Source organism: Sipha flava, unplaced genomic scaffold (assembly GCF_003268045.1).
Source record: "Sipha flava isolate LNK unplaced genomic scaffold, YSA_version1 134_pilon_pilon, whole genome shotgun sequence".
NCBI classification, from domain to species: Eukaryota; Metazoa; Arthropoda; class Insecta; order Hemiptera; family Aphididae; genus Sipha; species Sipha flava.
The window spans coordinates 1897315-1916068 of record NW_020271760.1 but is presented as its reverse complement, the minus strand read 5'-3'; the positions used below and the strand labels follow the sequence as shown (position 1 = coordinate 1916068).

At 29.3% G+C, this 18754-nt stretch overlaps 3 protein-coding genes across 3 annotated transcripts in view; 2 read left to right on the top strand and 1 right to left on the bottom strand.

Moving 5' to 3' along the window:
* The first annotated feature begins 4766 nt into the window (after positions 1-4766).
* LOC112679343 (probable 28S ribosomal protein S26, mitochondrial) lies at positions 4767-6045 on the top strand. Its single transcript, XM_025549112.1, has 3 exons — positions 4767-5102; positions 5208-5469; positions 5539-6045. The coding sequence occupies exons 1-3, from the start codon at positions 4882-4884 to the stop codon at positions 5719-5721; spliced, it is 666 nt and encodes a 221-aa protein (XP_025404897.1). The 5' UTR covers positions 4767-4881; the 3' UTR covers positions 5722-6045.
* A 2047-nt stretch (positions 6046-8092) lies between these two features.
* LOC112679402 (tigger transposable element-derived protein 6-like) lies at positions 8093-8866 on the top strand. Its single transcript, XM_025549191.1, has one exon. The coding sequence runs from the start codon at positions 8093-8095 to the stop codon at positions 8864-8866; it is 774 nt and encodes a 257-aa protein (XP_025404976.1).
* A 5931-nt stretch (positions 8867-14797) lies between these two features.
* LOC112679330 (eukaryotic translation initiation factor 3 subunit A) overlaps positions 14798-18754 on the bottom strand; it is a 7501-nt gene continuing 3544 nt past the window's right edge. Inside the window, exons 10-15 of the mRNA XM_025549094.1 lie at positions 18112-18249; positions 17169-17378; positions 16011-16352; positions 15731-15945; positions 15185-15644; positions 14798-15085 (exon numbers count right to left, since the gene is read on the bottom strand). Coding sequence (XP_025404879.1) covers positions 15014-15085; positions 15185-15644; positions 15731-15945; positions 16011-16352; positions 17169-17378; positions 18112-18249 — 1437 coding nt within the window. The 3' untranslated portion in view covers positions 14798-15013. The remainder of the gene's footprint in view (positions 15086-15184; positions 15645-15730; positions 15946-16010; positions 16353-17168; positions 17379-18111; positions 18250-18754) is intronic.

Here is an 18754-nt window from a genome sequence, read left to right as displayed (position 1 = left end):
CAGTAATTTACCATCGTTATGTTTATGTAAAGTCCATATTCTTTCAAAATTATTTAAATTACAACACTACACCGTCCACCGTAATAAACACTGCGATTTACTTAAAATATATACGAAATGTTTATACAAAACAATAATAAGGCTATGTGTGATATACAATAAAAAATAATAAAAAAATAATAATAGTCAAGGGCAAGAAATGAAAAAAGATTATTTTGAATACCGTATTTTTTTTTTATTTTTTTCGTTTCCCATCTAAGGGCTAATTAGCTATAGAATTTATTGGAATATACGTTGTACGCTACGTTTCACTAAAATTATTCAGTTTACCCATTACGTATGTCACGCTGTACTAAGTAACAATATTATCCGCGCGAACGGAGTATGAGTAAATTTATAATATACCTAAAAAATGAATTGATTACCTACTGTATAATATAACGAGAAGGTACTCATGATTAGTATGTTAATAGTTCTTAAAAGTAAAAGTAATAATTATTATAATATGGGTAGATGATTTACTTACTTTTGGCTTGAATCGGTGGATGTGTTTCAGAACGTTGCGTATTACACATTTTACTGCAGTCTGCACTTTGGTCATTTATTTTTTTTCTTTATAGCGATTTGATCGTCACTGTCACTCATGTTTAAACTTGAAAGGATATTATCATCGCACACTAATAATATCGAAAAGAAAGTTAGTATTTATTATGAAAACAAACGGAAGATGTTATTCCATACTATGAGGACAGTACATAGATAACAGGTACGACAGCATTATAGAGTAATTATCTACACTGCGATTATTTTGGATTACTTTTACTGATAAGCACCACGCTACTGCCGTCGCGCTACAACAATGGCAACAGCAACGACGAAAGTGGGGACGTCATATCGTTGTACTTTGGACCGTCACAGCATCACGACATCGTATAACCAAGGCACGCCAGTAAATGTTTCACATCAAAAATGATCTGAAAAACATCTTTAGACTTACGTATAAGATAGTATACCTACACGACCATCGGCGTGTTTATGGGTGAGAATGGGGGCAGCTGCCTCTCCATCAACTTATTGAATGGTCTTACAATTGTAGTAGTATATATTAAAATAATACAGACCCACTCCCATAACTATTTGGCTGCATATGTCATACAAATTTTTTTGTTCTCCCCCAACATTTTATATCTGAGCACTGTCCAGAGTTTTGTTAAACTTCAAAAATTTTATCAAAATTATTTTTAGTTAATCTTTAAAATATGATTGATGATTGATGTTTACAATCAACTATTGTTATACAAGTAGTCTTTATGATAAATTTTTTTAAGATTTGATTTATAAAACCGCCCTAAATTTTCGGTCGTACTTGTTTATTTGAACACCTTGCACACCGGGAGATAAGTATTTCGCGCCAATTTTATTGTAATTTGCGCCACCAATAGATACATTCAAGCGCGTATGTAATTTGCGCCAAAATATAAAAATTAAAAATGTATTTTGCGCCACGCTTTCAACTTTAATTGTTGGAATTTACCAGCAGGTACATTTACTGATAATACATTGGAAATGCGATAATACCAATGCGAACTAATAATAATAAGTAGAGGCGAAATCGAATAGGTACGTCTAATATAATAAAAATTATCAATGGTCATAATATCGAATAATATTGAACAGCAATATATTGATATTTACAATTAGTCCGATATTAATCGTATGTGCGTTCATATTTCATATTTCACATTTCAAAATTATATAAAAGTATAAGTAATGGATACAAATATCGATGAAATTATTAAAAGTACTAGAGACAAAGATTTATTATTTTTTAAAAATGTTACGTATCGAAAAGTTTATGAATCTAAAAATTGTTCAATGCGATGGCTTTGTACCTACTGTCAGAACTTGCACTACAAAAATGTACATATCTTCAGAAAATATTGTACAAATAGTTGAAATTGTAAATGAACATAACGGGCATGATCAACCAAGTATACACAGAAAAATATATTCAAATGAATGTAAGAGAAAAGCTATGTAAAATCTGTATACTAAACCAAGTAAGATATTACGAACAGAAATTTCTGAAAATTAATCTAATTTACAAACCATTACTACTGATGATATATCATTAGTTCGACGAAATATGTATAACACCCGTAGAAAAATGATGCCACCATTACCAAAAACAATGGAAGAATTGCCAAAAGCTATAAACAATTTTCTATTAAAGTGAACATAATTGGCCAGTGTAATGGTTAAGAATACAATATTTTAGTCTGTTTAAAAAAAATTATTTAGTAATTTTAAAATGGTGCAAATTACATTTTTTGTAGGTACACGATGGCGCAGATTACTTAATGCCCTTTTATTTAGTATTGTGAGGCATAAATTACAACTTTAAAAAGTAGCGCAAATTACCAAAATTAATATTTAGATGTGGTGCAAATTACATATTTATTTTTTTGGGGGGGTTGTTTTTGGCAAATTACATACGCCCTGCACACCTGGTTAACCTGTTGAAATATTAAACAATTGAAAGTGTTTTTGACTAATGATAATTGATATATAAAAACGAAGTTCTTAGTTAATGATATTAAAACACTGTGTATCTCACGGGCTATCATAATAGTCGGTTATCTACATTTTAGACGTTTACATTTATACGTAAAAAGTTTTAGGTGTTCGCAATGTTGTAACACGATAAATGAGTCACAATTGTTAGGTAGGAGGTGTACACAAATGTATGTAAAAAAAAACTAAAATCTTACAATTAGCCTCCCTAGCCATGGAGGACACGCCCATGCCTACGGCGATCATCGCCAATAACGTGCACAATTGCAGCGTAACGGAGGTACGACACGAAATTTCGTTTTTCGCGATTACCCATATATGTAACTCGTAAACGTCAACATTGGTGTTTACGCCGATTGTTATTCATTTGGTTTACGCGTAACGATAGAAATAACATTTTAGCATGTTATGAACGCACAAAGCGCGTTCTGTGTCACCCTTGAATGAGCTAAGGTGTTAAAATTACAGTCCTTGTCCACCAGGGCCTAAAATAGTGTGTACCCTGACATATAGTGTGTACTCTGAAAATTAAAGTGTGCAGTCTGAATGACAAATGTGTGTACCAAGTTTTTACACTAGTGACTAGAATAAGAAATTATTGATGAAATAACAATGAAATATTAAACATAATAACTGTAATATAAAATACCCATGTTTTTCCTATCACTTATCAGCTATCTCAATTAATATTGATAATAGTCATGGAATGTCTCACAGAGTAATAAAACTATTAATATATATTAATAGCACAGCTGAAACTGCCTATTATATTATTATATTCTATGGTAAAATCATAGAACGCGTGTTTGATAACAATTTATACGATAAAAATCCCATAACAAAAACAAATAGATTTTGGGTACTAAAAAAGTGTGTACCCTGAAATTGGATATATTTTAGACCCTGTTGTCCACTAATCATCCACAACACGTCCGGAAATTGTTAACAGCACCCGGAGATTACCGGGAGAACTCATCGGGTTCGATTCGGACGTGTCGACTGTTTCGCACCCATATGCTGTCGGAGAAACGAAACGACGGACCGCAATCATCGACGAATAAAAACAAGAGTATTTACTTTAACATTTTGTTCTACGCCCGTAGTCAAATGTGTATCAATCGAATGTTGATTGTTGACAAATTCACGTTTAACATAACGAATCGGGATTCTCAACATTTGCATCCGACTGTAAAATGTTGAACCAATTAACGCTCTTATGCAACGGATTCCAAATGATATTTCAATCGAGCATTTAAATCGGGGACTCGAAGTAGATTGACTTTTTACAGGTTCCGGTTACCAGCTTCACGTATTTGTCAGGTTTCTGATTTCGGTTCATGTCGTGTTTCAAATATTTGCCGGATACCCCGGGTTTCGGAACCGGGTTGTGACCCGTTCCGACTCCTTGGTTCAGATGTAATTATTGAAATACTATATATACGATTTCAATATCAAAAAGTTAATTAAATCCGGAAAGGAAAAAATTCATTACTTGCCGGTTGGGTTTTATTTATATACATTTCACAATTACTCGTTTACACTGGCGTTTGAAAACCGAAAACGGTAATGTTTTGCAGTCGATTTATGTTCACATAAAACGCATAAGGTGTCCCATATGGAGGTAGTGACGGATCCGCAGTTCATGATTTTTTGTTGAGAAATATGAAACTTTTAAACCAAATATATTCATCGGAAAAATATCTGTCAAAGGATTCAAAATATATAATAATAAATAACCAAGCATCAACTTCAAATATAATTTAAATCATATTAATTTATATTATTAACAGTTAATACTAATAAATACTAAAATATATTTATAACTTGTACAATTGTGATCCAAAAATGTTTATTTATAATAAAAAAAATTAGTCTCGTATTTTTGTATTTTAAATCTGGTCACCCTAAATCAATTTAATTGACAGCCAAAAATGAAACCATTTGAATTTTATCAGTTACGAAAATGGATTGCCAGTCATTATCAATCATGCAAATACATGATTAGCCTTGACTGACAATCACGTTCATTGTCATTTACTGACCATGTACTTTAAAGATTATTGTAATTGTAAGATTTTAATCATATACGGCCGTCGATAACAGTTGTGTGATAAAAGGATTAATACTACTTTACCGACAACATGGTCGTGGTCGAAGCTACTTAAACCACATGAATTATCATTATCACAACAATTCACTTTTTATCTGTGTTGTTCAATTTCTTTTTACATTCGTTTTTATAGCGGTACACAGTACGTTTTTTTTAAAAGTTTTATCTCCCTGGCGTTAAGCACTCGATTCCCAAGTATGCAAAACCTTTGCAAAACCGAACTGCTTTTCGGCACGTTGTTGTGCAAGACCAAGGCCATTAACCAGCAGCCGATCAGATACACCAGGAAGCCCAGATGGTTGCCGAAAGCACCGACGAAAATGTTTCGCGTACCCGTTCGGCCGCGAATCGCCGTTGAAGAAAAGAACGAATTGTTCCAACTGTTCACCAACTACCGGACCACCATGAAGTCCATACAGTGATTACAATAGTGTTAAATAAGTTACTTGCTATTTAATATATATTACTTGCTTGTCTTTTCGCGAATCATTGTGCATGTCCTTTGCTCCTCCACCTGTTACAGGAAACAGTTAGAAACCGAGATGGAAACATCATTCACGGGTCATGAGGTGTTGCAAGAAATCGCAAACAAGGAAGAAGCGTTGTGGTTGAAATGCATAGCCATCAATGATGAATGGAACACTGAAGTGGCTATGGCCAGAGACAAAAGGATGGCTATAGAATGTGAAGCCGAGCGAGAAATCATCTTGGCGCGGTTAATTGAAACCGAAGAGCTAAAGAAGCTAAAACATGAAGAGATTGAGCAAATTATCAGACTAGAAAAAGTATATATTTAGAGTAAAACTATTTTTCGCAGAGTTATTTACCAAATCGTCATTTTCATGTTCTTTTAGGAAAAATCAAAATCTTATATTACCGCTGACAACATAGATGAAGCTATTAAAAAAGCATTAGATAATGTGGTTGATCACAATTATGCTTTGGATTTAGAGGGTAATATTTGCCATGGCAACAGTTTAAATAAACAATTTTTAGGAAAAAATTCACACCGAGTGCAAATTGGTTCAATTAACTAATTATGTATTCAGTTTACTTAATATTATATGTATATATTTTTTTTTATTAAGAGTTACATTAAATTGTTAGAACATTTTTTTTCATTTAGTTGCCTAATTGTAATGAACATTGTCCTGTGATGCTATGACCAATAAGAATGTTAGCTTAAATTGTTGCTTCAACTTTTTTTTATAAAACTATGTATTTATTTTTTTTGTGTATTACAAGTATGGACTAGTTGATGAATTTCTGGAAGAATCACACTTGGAATAGTTGTTGATTTGATCACTATCAATATATTCATATTTTGTTGTATTATTTCATTAAAATTGTCTTCAATTTTATGCATCAGGCTTGTAATTATTTTAGGTTATAATTTACATTTTAATTTCTGTGATAATCTATCAAACGTTTTTTTGGGCTTAGTTCTTATCTAAAAGCTTTACCATTTCTTCATAACAGTTCAAAGGCATTATATCAATCTTTTGAATTTAAAATAAATTTATTTAAATATATTAATATGGTGTATAACCATTGATTAAATATACATTTATAATAATAATAATAATAATAATAATAATAATAATAATAATAGATACATTTGGACATAATATGAGTGGAAATTGAGAAATAAGAAAATGCAATTTGTGTTTATATTGAACTTTTTTTTTTATTATTTATGTTGGCGCCGAGAAAGCCGAAGGCATAAAACTCGCTCAGAAATAAAATTATAATAAAAATAAACACTTATCTTAATTATAATAATAAATGTTCTTACCGCATGGCTTCAAACTAGCAATTACCGGCGGACGGAATAATAATACAATTTAATAGAGTACTGGCCGCGGTGAAATAATAAATAGATACCTAATATGTAATAACATTACCACATCCATGCGCGATGCCATCACGTGTCGCCTCTCGGCGAACCAGTAACGTTTTTTAAAATTATATGAAACCTTTCTTATTTTGTCATTTTTAAATTTGAATTGACGTTTAAGCGACCATTTTATCCGGCCACGGAATTTTAGATCTGACAGGCTACTACGAATTCGCATTGAAACTTATACATACCTACGTGTCTAACCGTAAACACAGTTTGTAAACAATACTTTTGAAAAAGTATTAAGATACTAATAATAGTATTCGAATAAAAAAGCATTAAAAATACTTTTAAAATACTATTATAAAAATGTATTTTATGAATACTTACAAAGTATTTGAATACAAATCCAAGTATTTTTTTTAATTTTATGCTATATTATATATATATATGCATTGTACACCAGTATAGGTACCTTTTATGTTACTACTTTCCATGAATCTTAACAATTATTATAACATGTCTGACTATTTAGAGATAAATACATGTTCACATATTTCATTCTGCATTCATATATATTTCAAATAATAATGATTAAATTTCAATGAAAAAAATATAATAAAAATTGGTAATATTACTGTTAATATGGAACTATTTCAAATTTATTAGATTTTCAGTTTTCTTAAAAAAATTCCAATACAGAAACTATATAAAATGTAATGTGGTATTTAGTGTGGTAACATTGTTATTACCTACCTACTTTTACTATACAAAAACATAATATTAGTTTTCAACAAAATCAATTTTTTTTTAAAAATAATAAATTAAAATTAATAAAATTCTTTATGGTATTTTAATACGAGTATTTAAATTTTAGTAAAAATACAATTAAGAAATAATCAAAATACTCAAAAAATAAATAAAATAAATTGTATTCAGAATAGCATATAAATACTTCAAAAAGTATTCGAATACTTTACAAGACTGGTGTCTATTTAGCAAATAGTTAAAGAGTTATAATTTATAATAGTAAATAACACATGGTTGATCAAATTGCATAAGTACGCAAACCACCTTCGGTTTGCTTTTAGTAGATACAAAATATCAACAAAACGTTAATATAAGTTTATTAATTCTATAACAAAATCTGTTAATGTCGTGAGGATGAATGAATCAGTAATAGCAATACAGTAGCCGTCGCTTATTGGACTCACGGTTAATTGACTCATTCGTCTATTAAACTCAAAACGGCTGGTCCTGATTTGCACATATACTAACACACAGCAAAAAATTCGTCTATTCGACTCACACACCGGTTATTAGGATCATTTTAAAATCAGATAAACAAGGAAAATATGTACATACATTGAAAAAACGTGTTATAAATAAGTCGGTACCGGTACATATTTTGCTTTTATCACGGAGATAAAATAAATTACTTTTCACGATAAACCAAGCAGTCGTCAATGTCAATTAGTACGGCAGGTAGTGTATGAATAGACGTCGTCGTGTTCAGTGTGTTGCCTGCGTTTACATTCTGTGTAAACATTTTTATTTATCGTGTTACAATGAACAAACGACGTGATTTGAGTGTGGAAGAAAAATTAGATGTTCTTAAAAAATATGACGAGCTTCCGAAAACGAGCCAGCGACAAGCAGCATGTAAGTTGAACGTGTCTCAAAGTTTACTAGGTAGGATGCTGAAAAGTCGACAGGAAATCGAAAACGCATCATTAGAAAATGTGAATTCAAACCGTGAAAGAAAAAGGGTCGGTAAAGAAGAAGAAGTTGAAGAAGATTTAAAGCAATGGTTCACAAAAGTCAGACAAAAAGATGTCCGAGTTACAGGACCACTTTTGCGCCAAAAAGCCGAAGATCTTGAGAAAAAAATAGGCAAAGATAATTTTGTGGCAACAGAAGGTTGGTTTCACCGATGGAAGAAACGCGAAAACATTTCATTCGTTAAGCCACATGGAGAACAGGGAGAAGCCAACCATGTAGCTGCACGGTTGTGGATTCATTCAGAATGGCCATCAGTTATCGCCAAATATCCTCCGTCTTGTGTGTTCAATGCGGATGAAACTGGACTTTATTTCAGGGCATTACCTGAGCACACTTACGCGTTCAAAAATGAAAAAACTAGAGGAACTAAAACTAGTAAAGAACGTCTAACCATATTATGTTGTGCGAGTATGGATGGTGAAAAAAGAAAACTGCTTGTGATTGGTAAAAGTAAAAATCCCCGGTGTTTCAAGGGTGTTAAGAATCTACCGGTAGACTATACTGCAAACAGTAATGCATGGATGATAAAAGAAATTTTCACCGAATGGTTGATCAAGTAGGACAATGAACTTCATCATGACGTTTTATTGCTAGTCGATAACTGCACGGCTCATGTGGTTACAGTGAAATTTAAACATATTAACCTCGTATTCATACCCTCTAACACTACATCAATACACTTTATCAAAAAATTAATTTATTTTATTAATTAGGTACATATTTTATTTAATTATTTTATTTTTAATTGCGTATAGATTTTTATTTTTATACATACATATTGAATCTCAATACATATTTTTAAGTAAATACGGTTTTAAATTTAAGGATTTTTAAAATTTTTTTGAGTCATTCGCCTTATTGACTCATTCGGTTAATCGACTCAAATTGTCGGGTCCCAAAGTGAGTCCAATAAGCGGCGGCTACTGCAGTTCCTTTACTATATTATCTTCACCGTCCCGTGGTCAAAAATGGTTTTTGGCACGTTGCGGACCATGTACAAAATTTAAAACAAATTTTACATTTGGAAAACATTTTTTCATTGAACCTGTTTTCCAAAATCTTGAGTTGGGAAAAAAAAATTAGACTTTTAATTAACTGTCGTTTTGAGTGACATTCCAACAACAATAAATGTGCTACATAACAAATTCACACTCAGAGGTATTATTAATTTCATAATACCAAAATCCAAAAACATTAATGCAATTGGGCATTATGTATCATACAATTGGAGGGAAACTAATAATACATGGGAACGATGTGATGACCAACTGCATTCCACACGATACGTAAGAGTATCCACAAAGGTTAACTGTCAATTCATACTGTACACTAAATAAAAAAGTATTAGGTTACTAATGTTAGTATATTTTATAATTTGAATAAGTCAAAAAGCATTTTAAATAATGTATTTATGTTTTAATTTAAAATTTTATTCAAAAACTTAAAAACTGTAATGTGTCATTTATTTTTTAATTAAAATGTTCATACGTTTTAATTTTTACGTAAATAACTATTATAATATCTGTTTTTTTTTTTAATGTTTGTAATTAATATTAAAATGTTCTTATACCTATATCAAATTTGTTATTATTAGTAAAATATTTTTTGTAATTTTAATTTAAAACTATTATAAAATGTTACATATATATACTTTCATATTTATTGTAGAATTACTTTATATTTCAAGAAATCAATAAATGATTACATTTTTATTAAATGTATACCTAAGAAAATTTGTCATATGAAAAATATTTTATTATATAAATATATGCTGTGTAAAAAGCTAATGATATAATAATAATTGTTTGAATGTTATTTAATTTAAAAAAGGTGATTGGCATTTATAAATTGGAAAATAGATATCCTTTAATAATGAACGTATTGTTTTGGTTTTCTCAAATATAAACAAAGAGAAAAGGTCTTATTATTTTGTATGCAAATTCATTTTTAAAAAAATTATGTGGGTCATTACTTAAAGTATGAAAAAAAACCCAAGTAAATCAGAATTTTCTGCCGAAATTTGATCACAAATCTGCACAAACTTAGAATAAACGAACAGGTCGATAATAAATAAAAAATTGGTTACTTACATATACTAAGTTTACTTTATAAAATGTGTTGATAAAACAATATACACAAAAAGTGTGTTTAAATATATTTTGAATTTATTAAGCATGTCCTTAGGCCCCTCCCTCCTTCAATGTTTAACATCTCGCAAACGGGTTAAACGCGAACGATGGGAATAAAAGCACAAACAAGCACAAACGAAACTCAAACGACTGTAAAAATTTGAATTCGAAAGTCCGAGGTAGTGGAGGGGCTGAGCATGTCATAGTTGACCACTTGTATTTTAAACACTTAAAACATTAAAACTAAAAAACTAACATATTATTATTTTTAACATTAAAACTTTTATCGATACAAGAAAAATAACAAACAGTTGAAACAGCTTAATGCTATAGAAATAAAGATCAGTTTTAGTCTAAGTAAAGAATTATGTACTCGAACGATGTGGTTGTAACAATGTCCACGACGACTAATAATTTATAAAAACGAAAATGACCAGCCTAACACTGTCTAAATCATAACTGCCTATCTACTTCTGATCATTCGTAAGTGCTCTACCCGTATTTATGCGGGCTCTCCCAAGGACTTATGGTGGCGTGATATTAAGTATTCTAATTATTGCTTCTCATTATAATGTTAACTTGCATTTATTATGTGTAAAAGTGAAAATAACATGTTGTTTTCACCTTCGATCCATATTTCCTGTTAACTAGGCTTTTTAATTAGGCTTTCTCCGCTCACCATTATTTACATATTGCAATATATATAATACATTTTACATATAATTTTATAATTTTATCAATAATATTGTCAGATATCTCCCATAATAAACCTATTAATCGACCTAGATGGTGAGACCATGGCAGTGTTAATAGCAAAGATATTTCCGTTTATATGATAGGTTAATTTAGTGTTGCTAGTTTATTTGATTTATATAAGTAATTGAATTCTAATTAATATATTTAGTTATAATTTAATCTAATTTTATATAGGTGTCGAAAGTAAAACAATTTCATATACCATGTGTTTGTTAATTGTTACCAATTTAGGGAACACCGAATTTCTTGGCCGGATTATGTTGAAATAAATCAAATTTTTTTACAAGCTAGTAGTATATAAATACACATTTTCAGATAAATTTCAAATTTTTAACCCTCTCGGTACGTGCATACGCAATGCAACTTATTATTTTTTTTTAATAGCAACCGTTATTTTTGGTACCAAACTTGGATAGATTGAATTTTTTAAACCATTTTGACCAATTAACCATGACTCTAAAACCAAAATTGACTGAATAAGAGCTATTTAAATTTTAATAAATAACACATTTTTACAATTCATTATAAAATGCATAAAACCATTTATAATTATTTATTATTGGTTGGTTACTTTTTGAATATTTTTACGTATTTTTTTTATACGTTTTATAAACAAGATTAACATAATATAGATATACAATTATTTAATTAAAATTTGATTTTATTTATTTTTAAAAAATGATTTTATGCATTTTATAACCGAGAGTGTTAAAAATTTGAAATTTATTAGAAAATGTTCTAAATAAAAAAAAAAAATACTTTGATACTCTAAGCTTTCAGGAGTTTATAAATAAGTAAAAAACTAAGACATTTCGTATTCATAAAAAATCATGATAGTGTTATCAATTAAGTTATTATTATTATTATCCGATTACAATTTAATTATTATTAGTATTTTTATATATATATATTTTCATTATTTTAATTTATTAAATAAACAAATTAAAATTATTAAATTACTGATATGTTTAAAATTTGACGTTTTCAAATATTTTTTTTTGGAAGAGAGGGGATGGAAACCTCCCAGCAACCCCCCCCCCCCTATAAATACGCCACTGATACAATCATACTTGTTGAGTTTTAAACAAATTTTCAATAAAAAAGTTAAAAATATCAAACTAGTAGTCAATTATAGATTATATATTACAAAAATTACACCCTCTAAAATGTTACGCCCGGATATGAATCCCCGTCTTCTTGCCCCTAGTTCCGCTTCTGCATAAATCATAATCATGGATGGCCATCTGGGACATGTCCCATAGTGAAATTTCAGATGAAAACATTTTAGAACTTTTGAGTACTGTTCATAATTTTTATACGTCATAAATAAATTAAAGTTTGAAAATAAAAATATTAGGTATCAAATGAATAATTTCTAATTCGTACTTTTATAATAAATAACTGATAAAGTGATAATGAATTACGCCGAACCAGTGGTAACACATTTTAGAAAATTATGAGTTCGTAAAAAATTAGCCCACAGTGGAAACAATTTCTATACACGCCACTGATCAGGTTAACCTAACCTTGCACAGGAATGTTTTACTGTACAATTAAACCAGTGGCGTCACATTTGGAAGATGGTGTTTACTCCAGTCTAGTAGGTCAGTTTATCTACAAAAATGAACTGTGGGTCAGTAGATCTCCTGACCCCCCCCCCTTAGAACAACCCCTGCCGATAGGTGTTATTCATGACGTACACATTTTGCTGTAATTCTTTATTCACATGTCGAAAAAAAATGATTGCAAAATGTTTTGGGCGAGGTGGAATTGGTGGACCGTCGGTACGATCTTGCGTTACCGTTAAAACATATACATTTTACATTAGTTCATTATGGTTATTAAATCATTGTTTTCATAGGGGTTGGGGAATATTTGTGTACAGTTGTCGGAATCAAATGCTTTCACAGTAGATGTTTGATCAAGCAAGTGATGACGATGCGTGTGCTCGCCGTACGGCGAATAATGGTACCTAACGTGTCCAAGCACCTCTGCTGGAAAGAACGAGTCCGTCTGGTATATATACCACGTACAGTGGTCACGACCGTCACAAGTGAGAGCTATACATCGACTCGTCTCTGAACAGAACGTTGTACTTTTCGTTTTATAGCAACCGCCAGATGGCGCGATTTAACGTTATGTCCCCCGGCGGACCGCGGACAATTCGTATTGTTCCTCCGACAACGGTCTCCAGCAGACTTTGGACAAGTGCAACGAATCTAATGACAAGACGAAATTTTGCAATCTCCCGGTCTTCCCGAATGACTTCACGCATCGCTATCACTCAAATCCAAGAACATGATAGACCGGTTTGGATTAGATAAACATTGGAACGCGAAGTTGAAATAATTCACCAATTATGCTCGGCATACAGCTTTCGCCGAGCCCAATAGCACGTCTCCTCGGAATTCAGCTTCGTAGTAACATTTGGAGCGGATGGAATCTTAACTATCCTTGTGATCTACACTTTTAAACTGATAATCCGGAATTCAATAATTATTTCTTACTTCATTTGATTCCTGAGAACGTGGAACATTCCTAATTTATTGGTACTTCAGGTCCCAGGAGCAACTGAATATGTCACAATACAGAATGTAGATCAATTGTTATTAGTACTATAGAAAATACAATATAATTAATGCGCGTAATTTTAACATTATTTATTTATTCTTAAATACTTGACCTAGGAATAATAATAATAATAATAATCAAATAATATAATTCCTTAATCCCTAAAGTGAAATCTTTAGGTTCAAACTTAAATAAAATAAAGATTTCCCTAGATAAATAATAAAAAAGATATGGTATATTCTGTAAAGTTCATATTTTTAAGAATTATTTAGAATTAATGGCATATAATTTCACATTACTACAATTTAAGTATTTGTATATAATTTACTGTATCATCTTTACCAATTTCTGTAACATATATAGTTTACAATTAGTGGGATTTTGATTTAAGGGAAAAAATACCATCATTGGTTTAATAAACAAAATTAATCATAACTAATCTAATTAATAGATCCCCTAACATTGTTCATTTATGATGAAAATTACTATTAATTTCAAGTTGATCTTATACAAGTATATATTCAGTCTGCATTCCTTACCATAATAACACTATAAAAATATAAATTAAATAAAAAAAAAATATATACAGAAAATTAACCAGATTAGAATAGCAATTTAAATTTATAATAGCTTTATAATTGATGTATAACTGATGTATGATTTATATTTAATATTTGTTAATAAAATTAACATATGAGCTCTTATATCCAAAGAAAAAGAAATTAAATACAAATAAAAGAAAACAATATTAAAACTGCCAAAAATTAAATATGAACACTTAAAATTTATTAAAACGGAGTAGTGTTAATTTAAGAAAAATTTAGAAACATGTCAATCTTTCTTTTATTTGAAAACTGCCACCTAAGAATACTAAATATATTTCAGATTATGTGTACATCAGAGTGAGAAGTTTTTTTTGGTTTCCAAATAATAATAAAAAAAAAATTAATTACTTTTCAGGAAAACACTTTCAATGCTGTAAATATTGTCAATATTATACATTATAATATTAACGTATGCATTTATTACCACATAATCAAATTCAATAAATATTTATTTTGTAGCAATATGAACATCATACAGAAATATATTCATGTACCAAGATGTTTTTAAATGTAAAGATAAAAAAACATGACTATAGCACAAAAGTTCTACATTTGAATAATATGAAAATAATAATAAACATGAATATATCAAATTTGGAAAAAAAAAACAAACAGAAGACGAATCATCCCATTAGTCATCTAGCAATCATTTAGTGGCCTTTCTTTTATCTTCAGAATCTTGAGCACGACTGGTACGCCAAGAACTTCCTCCTCCACTCTATAAATTATAACCAATATATTATAATATATATTATCAATTACACAATTAGTGGTACTCTACAAGTTGTTTCTAATTAACTAAGAATTATTTATTTACCGGTTCATTAGATGAGGGTATTTCACGTTTTCTGGGCGTGTCTCTATCAAAAGCAGATCTTCCTCCTTCTCTTGGACCACCATCTTTGAAATTCTTATCAAATGCTCCACTACTACTTACGCCTCCGCCACGACTCCAACCACCACGATCATTATCTCTTGAACCAAATGCTACAGTCTTACGTTCATCATTACCTCTACTACTAAATATAGACCGACGTTCAGGTGGTGGTCCATCATCTCTAGTACGTCCAAATCCTCCTCCAGCTCCTTCTCTTCTGTCTTTGTCTCGTACGGAGCCAAATAATTTGGTATCTTCTTTACTACTTTTGTCAACATTTCTCCATGAAGATGTAGTTGAAGACGAAAGACTCTTATTCTTCTCTTCTAATTTTCGTTGTACTTCTTCTTCTTTCTTACGTTGAATTTCAGCTTGTCTTTCAAGTTGCTCTTGACGAGCCCTAATAATTTTAAAAAAGTTTAGATTATTTTAAAAATTATAATTAAATGTTATTACAGATACAACTAATAGATAATAGATACTTACAGATTAGCCAATCGCTCTTCTTCTTCTTTTTTTTTCCTTTCTTCTTCTTTCTTTTTACGCTCTTCTTCTTCTCTGCGTGCTTTTTCTTCTTCTTCTTTGCGTCTCTTTTCTTCTTCACGTTGTTTGATTAGAGCAGCTTTCCTTTCTTCTTTCCTCTTCTTCAGTCTTTCTTTGCGAATTATTATTAACTCTTCTTCAAACACTACTAATTTTGACTAAATAATAATATTTATAAATTAATAATAATATAAGTATAAATTTAATTAATACAAATTGTTACTTGGAATTCGGCAGTACGGCGTTCTTTCATTTCTCCTAAGAAAATATCCATGTCTGGTTTCATTCTAGCCAATCTTTCACGGTTTTGTTCTGCTAATTTGCGTTCCTGAATAGCTAACTGTATACGTTCAGCTTCTTGATGCTCCCAGAATTTTTTATCATGAACCTGTTTTTCTTTCCACGCTTGCTCTAATAATGGAATTTCTTCTATTCTCTTAGCTCTTTCAAAATAATCCATTTGCTTCTTGCGGTTTTTCAATTTTTGAACTAATTCTGCTCGTTCCTTAGCCAATTCTTCTGCTTCTTTGGCAGATATTTCATCAGCATCCATATTTTTCAAAGCCTAAAAAATTATTTATATGTAAATGTTAAAAAATATAATATTTCACACACAATAATAACATTGTTTAATTAATTCACTGAAAAATTATTGTCAAATAAAAAGAAAAAGGCTCAAATATTTATTAACAGTAATACTAATTTAATATTTAATAAAAATAGTAATTGAGAAAAAATGTTTAGTTAATAATCTTATGAATAGATTAATATTTCTTCCAAAAATGAAATTTAAATAAGAAAAAATGAATTCTTAGTTCAAAACAATAAACGTATAGTTATTTGAAATGATTAATGAATAAAATACTGTGAAAAGATACATTTATATTAAGGGTAACAGGGTGACGTGCATTCACATACTTAACATTAAAAAACAAAATAAAATGCTTAAGTTTCTTTGTATAGCTTTTGGAAAGTTTAATAGAAAATATTATTAATATGATAGGAAACATTTAAATTAAAGTGACTAAAAAAATAAGACATGTTAATGTAATTGATAAATTGAAGTACTAATATAGAACAATGGTTTCTAATTTCTTTAATTTTACGCATCACCATTTTAATTTTAAAAATTTGATGACTTTTTTTTATGTTATATATATTACAAATAAATAATGATTTAGTTAATATAGTTAATGATTTTATTGATAATATTTTATATACACTTTGGTGATTGTTTGAGTAATGTTCTTGTTCACTAATAATGTGTTAATTTTTCCAAATTGGGAAACGCCGATGAGATACTTAGTATAATATTAAAAATCACTAATATTTTGACTAGGGATATAATAATAATTTAATAATTATATTTATAATAACTAACGTCATCATTAAGTTTTTTCAAAACTTTTTGTCCATGAGCAGTTAGAGAAATCTGTTGCATTTTTTCTTTGAAATTTCGATCCTTAATTGCTTGTAGTTCAGATTCTTGGCGTCTTTTTTCCCTTTCTTCACGTTCAGCTTCTAATCGTTTCATTTCAGCTAAAGCAGCTGCTCTGGCAATTTCTTCAGCACGGCGAGCTTCTTCTTCTTCCTATGATAAGAAATTGTATTAACAACATGAAATTATTACATCTAAGACATATTTCATTATAACTAAACTACAGTAGGGCTTTGATTAACCATGTGTTGAATAATTTGTATTTGTGATTAACAGTGCTAATTCTTCCAAAAATTTTTATGTGCCAAAAGTAGTCATATAAGCAATATATTGTACATTGGTTTAAAGATGAAAAATAATACTAATTTAATAAAAATGTGTAAGCTATACTATATAGTATTATATACTATATAACATATTTATATTTATGAAAGTATTGATATTCTACTGAATTTCTAAGAGCAGTAAAATTTTGTCTATCATATCATGTAGTCACAAATTCAAAAAAAATTATAAGTGAAAAATATAGTGAAATAAGAAAAATAATTTTAAACTGAAAAATCAAAAACCATTTACTTCATGTGTTGAGCTATGGTTATTCTAAAACATGACAATATGTATAAATATAAGATTATATATAAGTTAAATAAAATGTAATAAATAAAAAGTTTTGATTAACTATGGATTTATATATATATATATATATATATATATATGGTTTCTATGTAATCGCTTTGCTGTAATGTGAGAATAAAGGTAAATTTAAAAAAAAAAACTATGATTTTAATTTGACCATATGACTCCTCCCCGCTTAACCTCAGATAATTGAGGTTATATTTTACATTAAGAACTTAAAAACCAAAAATAGTTATAAATGTATACTTACTCTAACGGTATTTAATCTTTCCAAATATTCTTTACGATCTTCAATAATTTTGTGGCGAGCCAAAATTCTTTGATGTTCCTTATCTTTGGTTTCATGGTGGTATCTTATAAGGCTTTTATGAATTCTTTTACATTCCTCCTATAAATAATATATTAGATTTTAGATAAAATTTATTCCAAAATGCTTCAATATTTATCGTAACTTTAAAAAAATGTATAAATTACAAATATATAATATAAAATAATATTAATTATAAATTAAGATTTTTAAATCACATTCCATTGAAAAATACTTTTTAAAAAGCAACCATGTTTTCAGAATGATTTTGTATAATCATAGATATCATTCCGATATCCGCAAAGAATTTATTCATCATTAACAAGGAGTAATTATGTTATAGAAATTCAGAAATACTATGTAAAATCACTAAGATATCATATATCCGCAACAGTATTAATGTTCATCATGCATAAATTATATTAATTTTACTTATAGTATTATTATTATTTTATTTTCAGAAACTATTGTATAATCATAAATATCATTCCGATATCCGCAAAGATTTATTCATCATCAAATAAGTAGAAAATAGACTTTTAGAAATACTATGTAAAATCACTAAGATAATCAAATATCCTCAAAA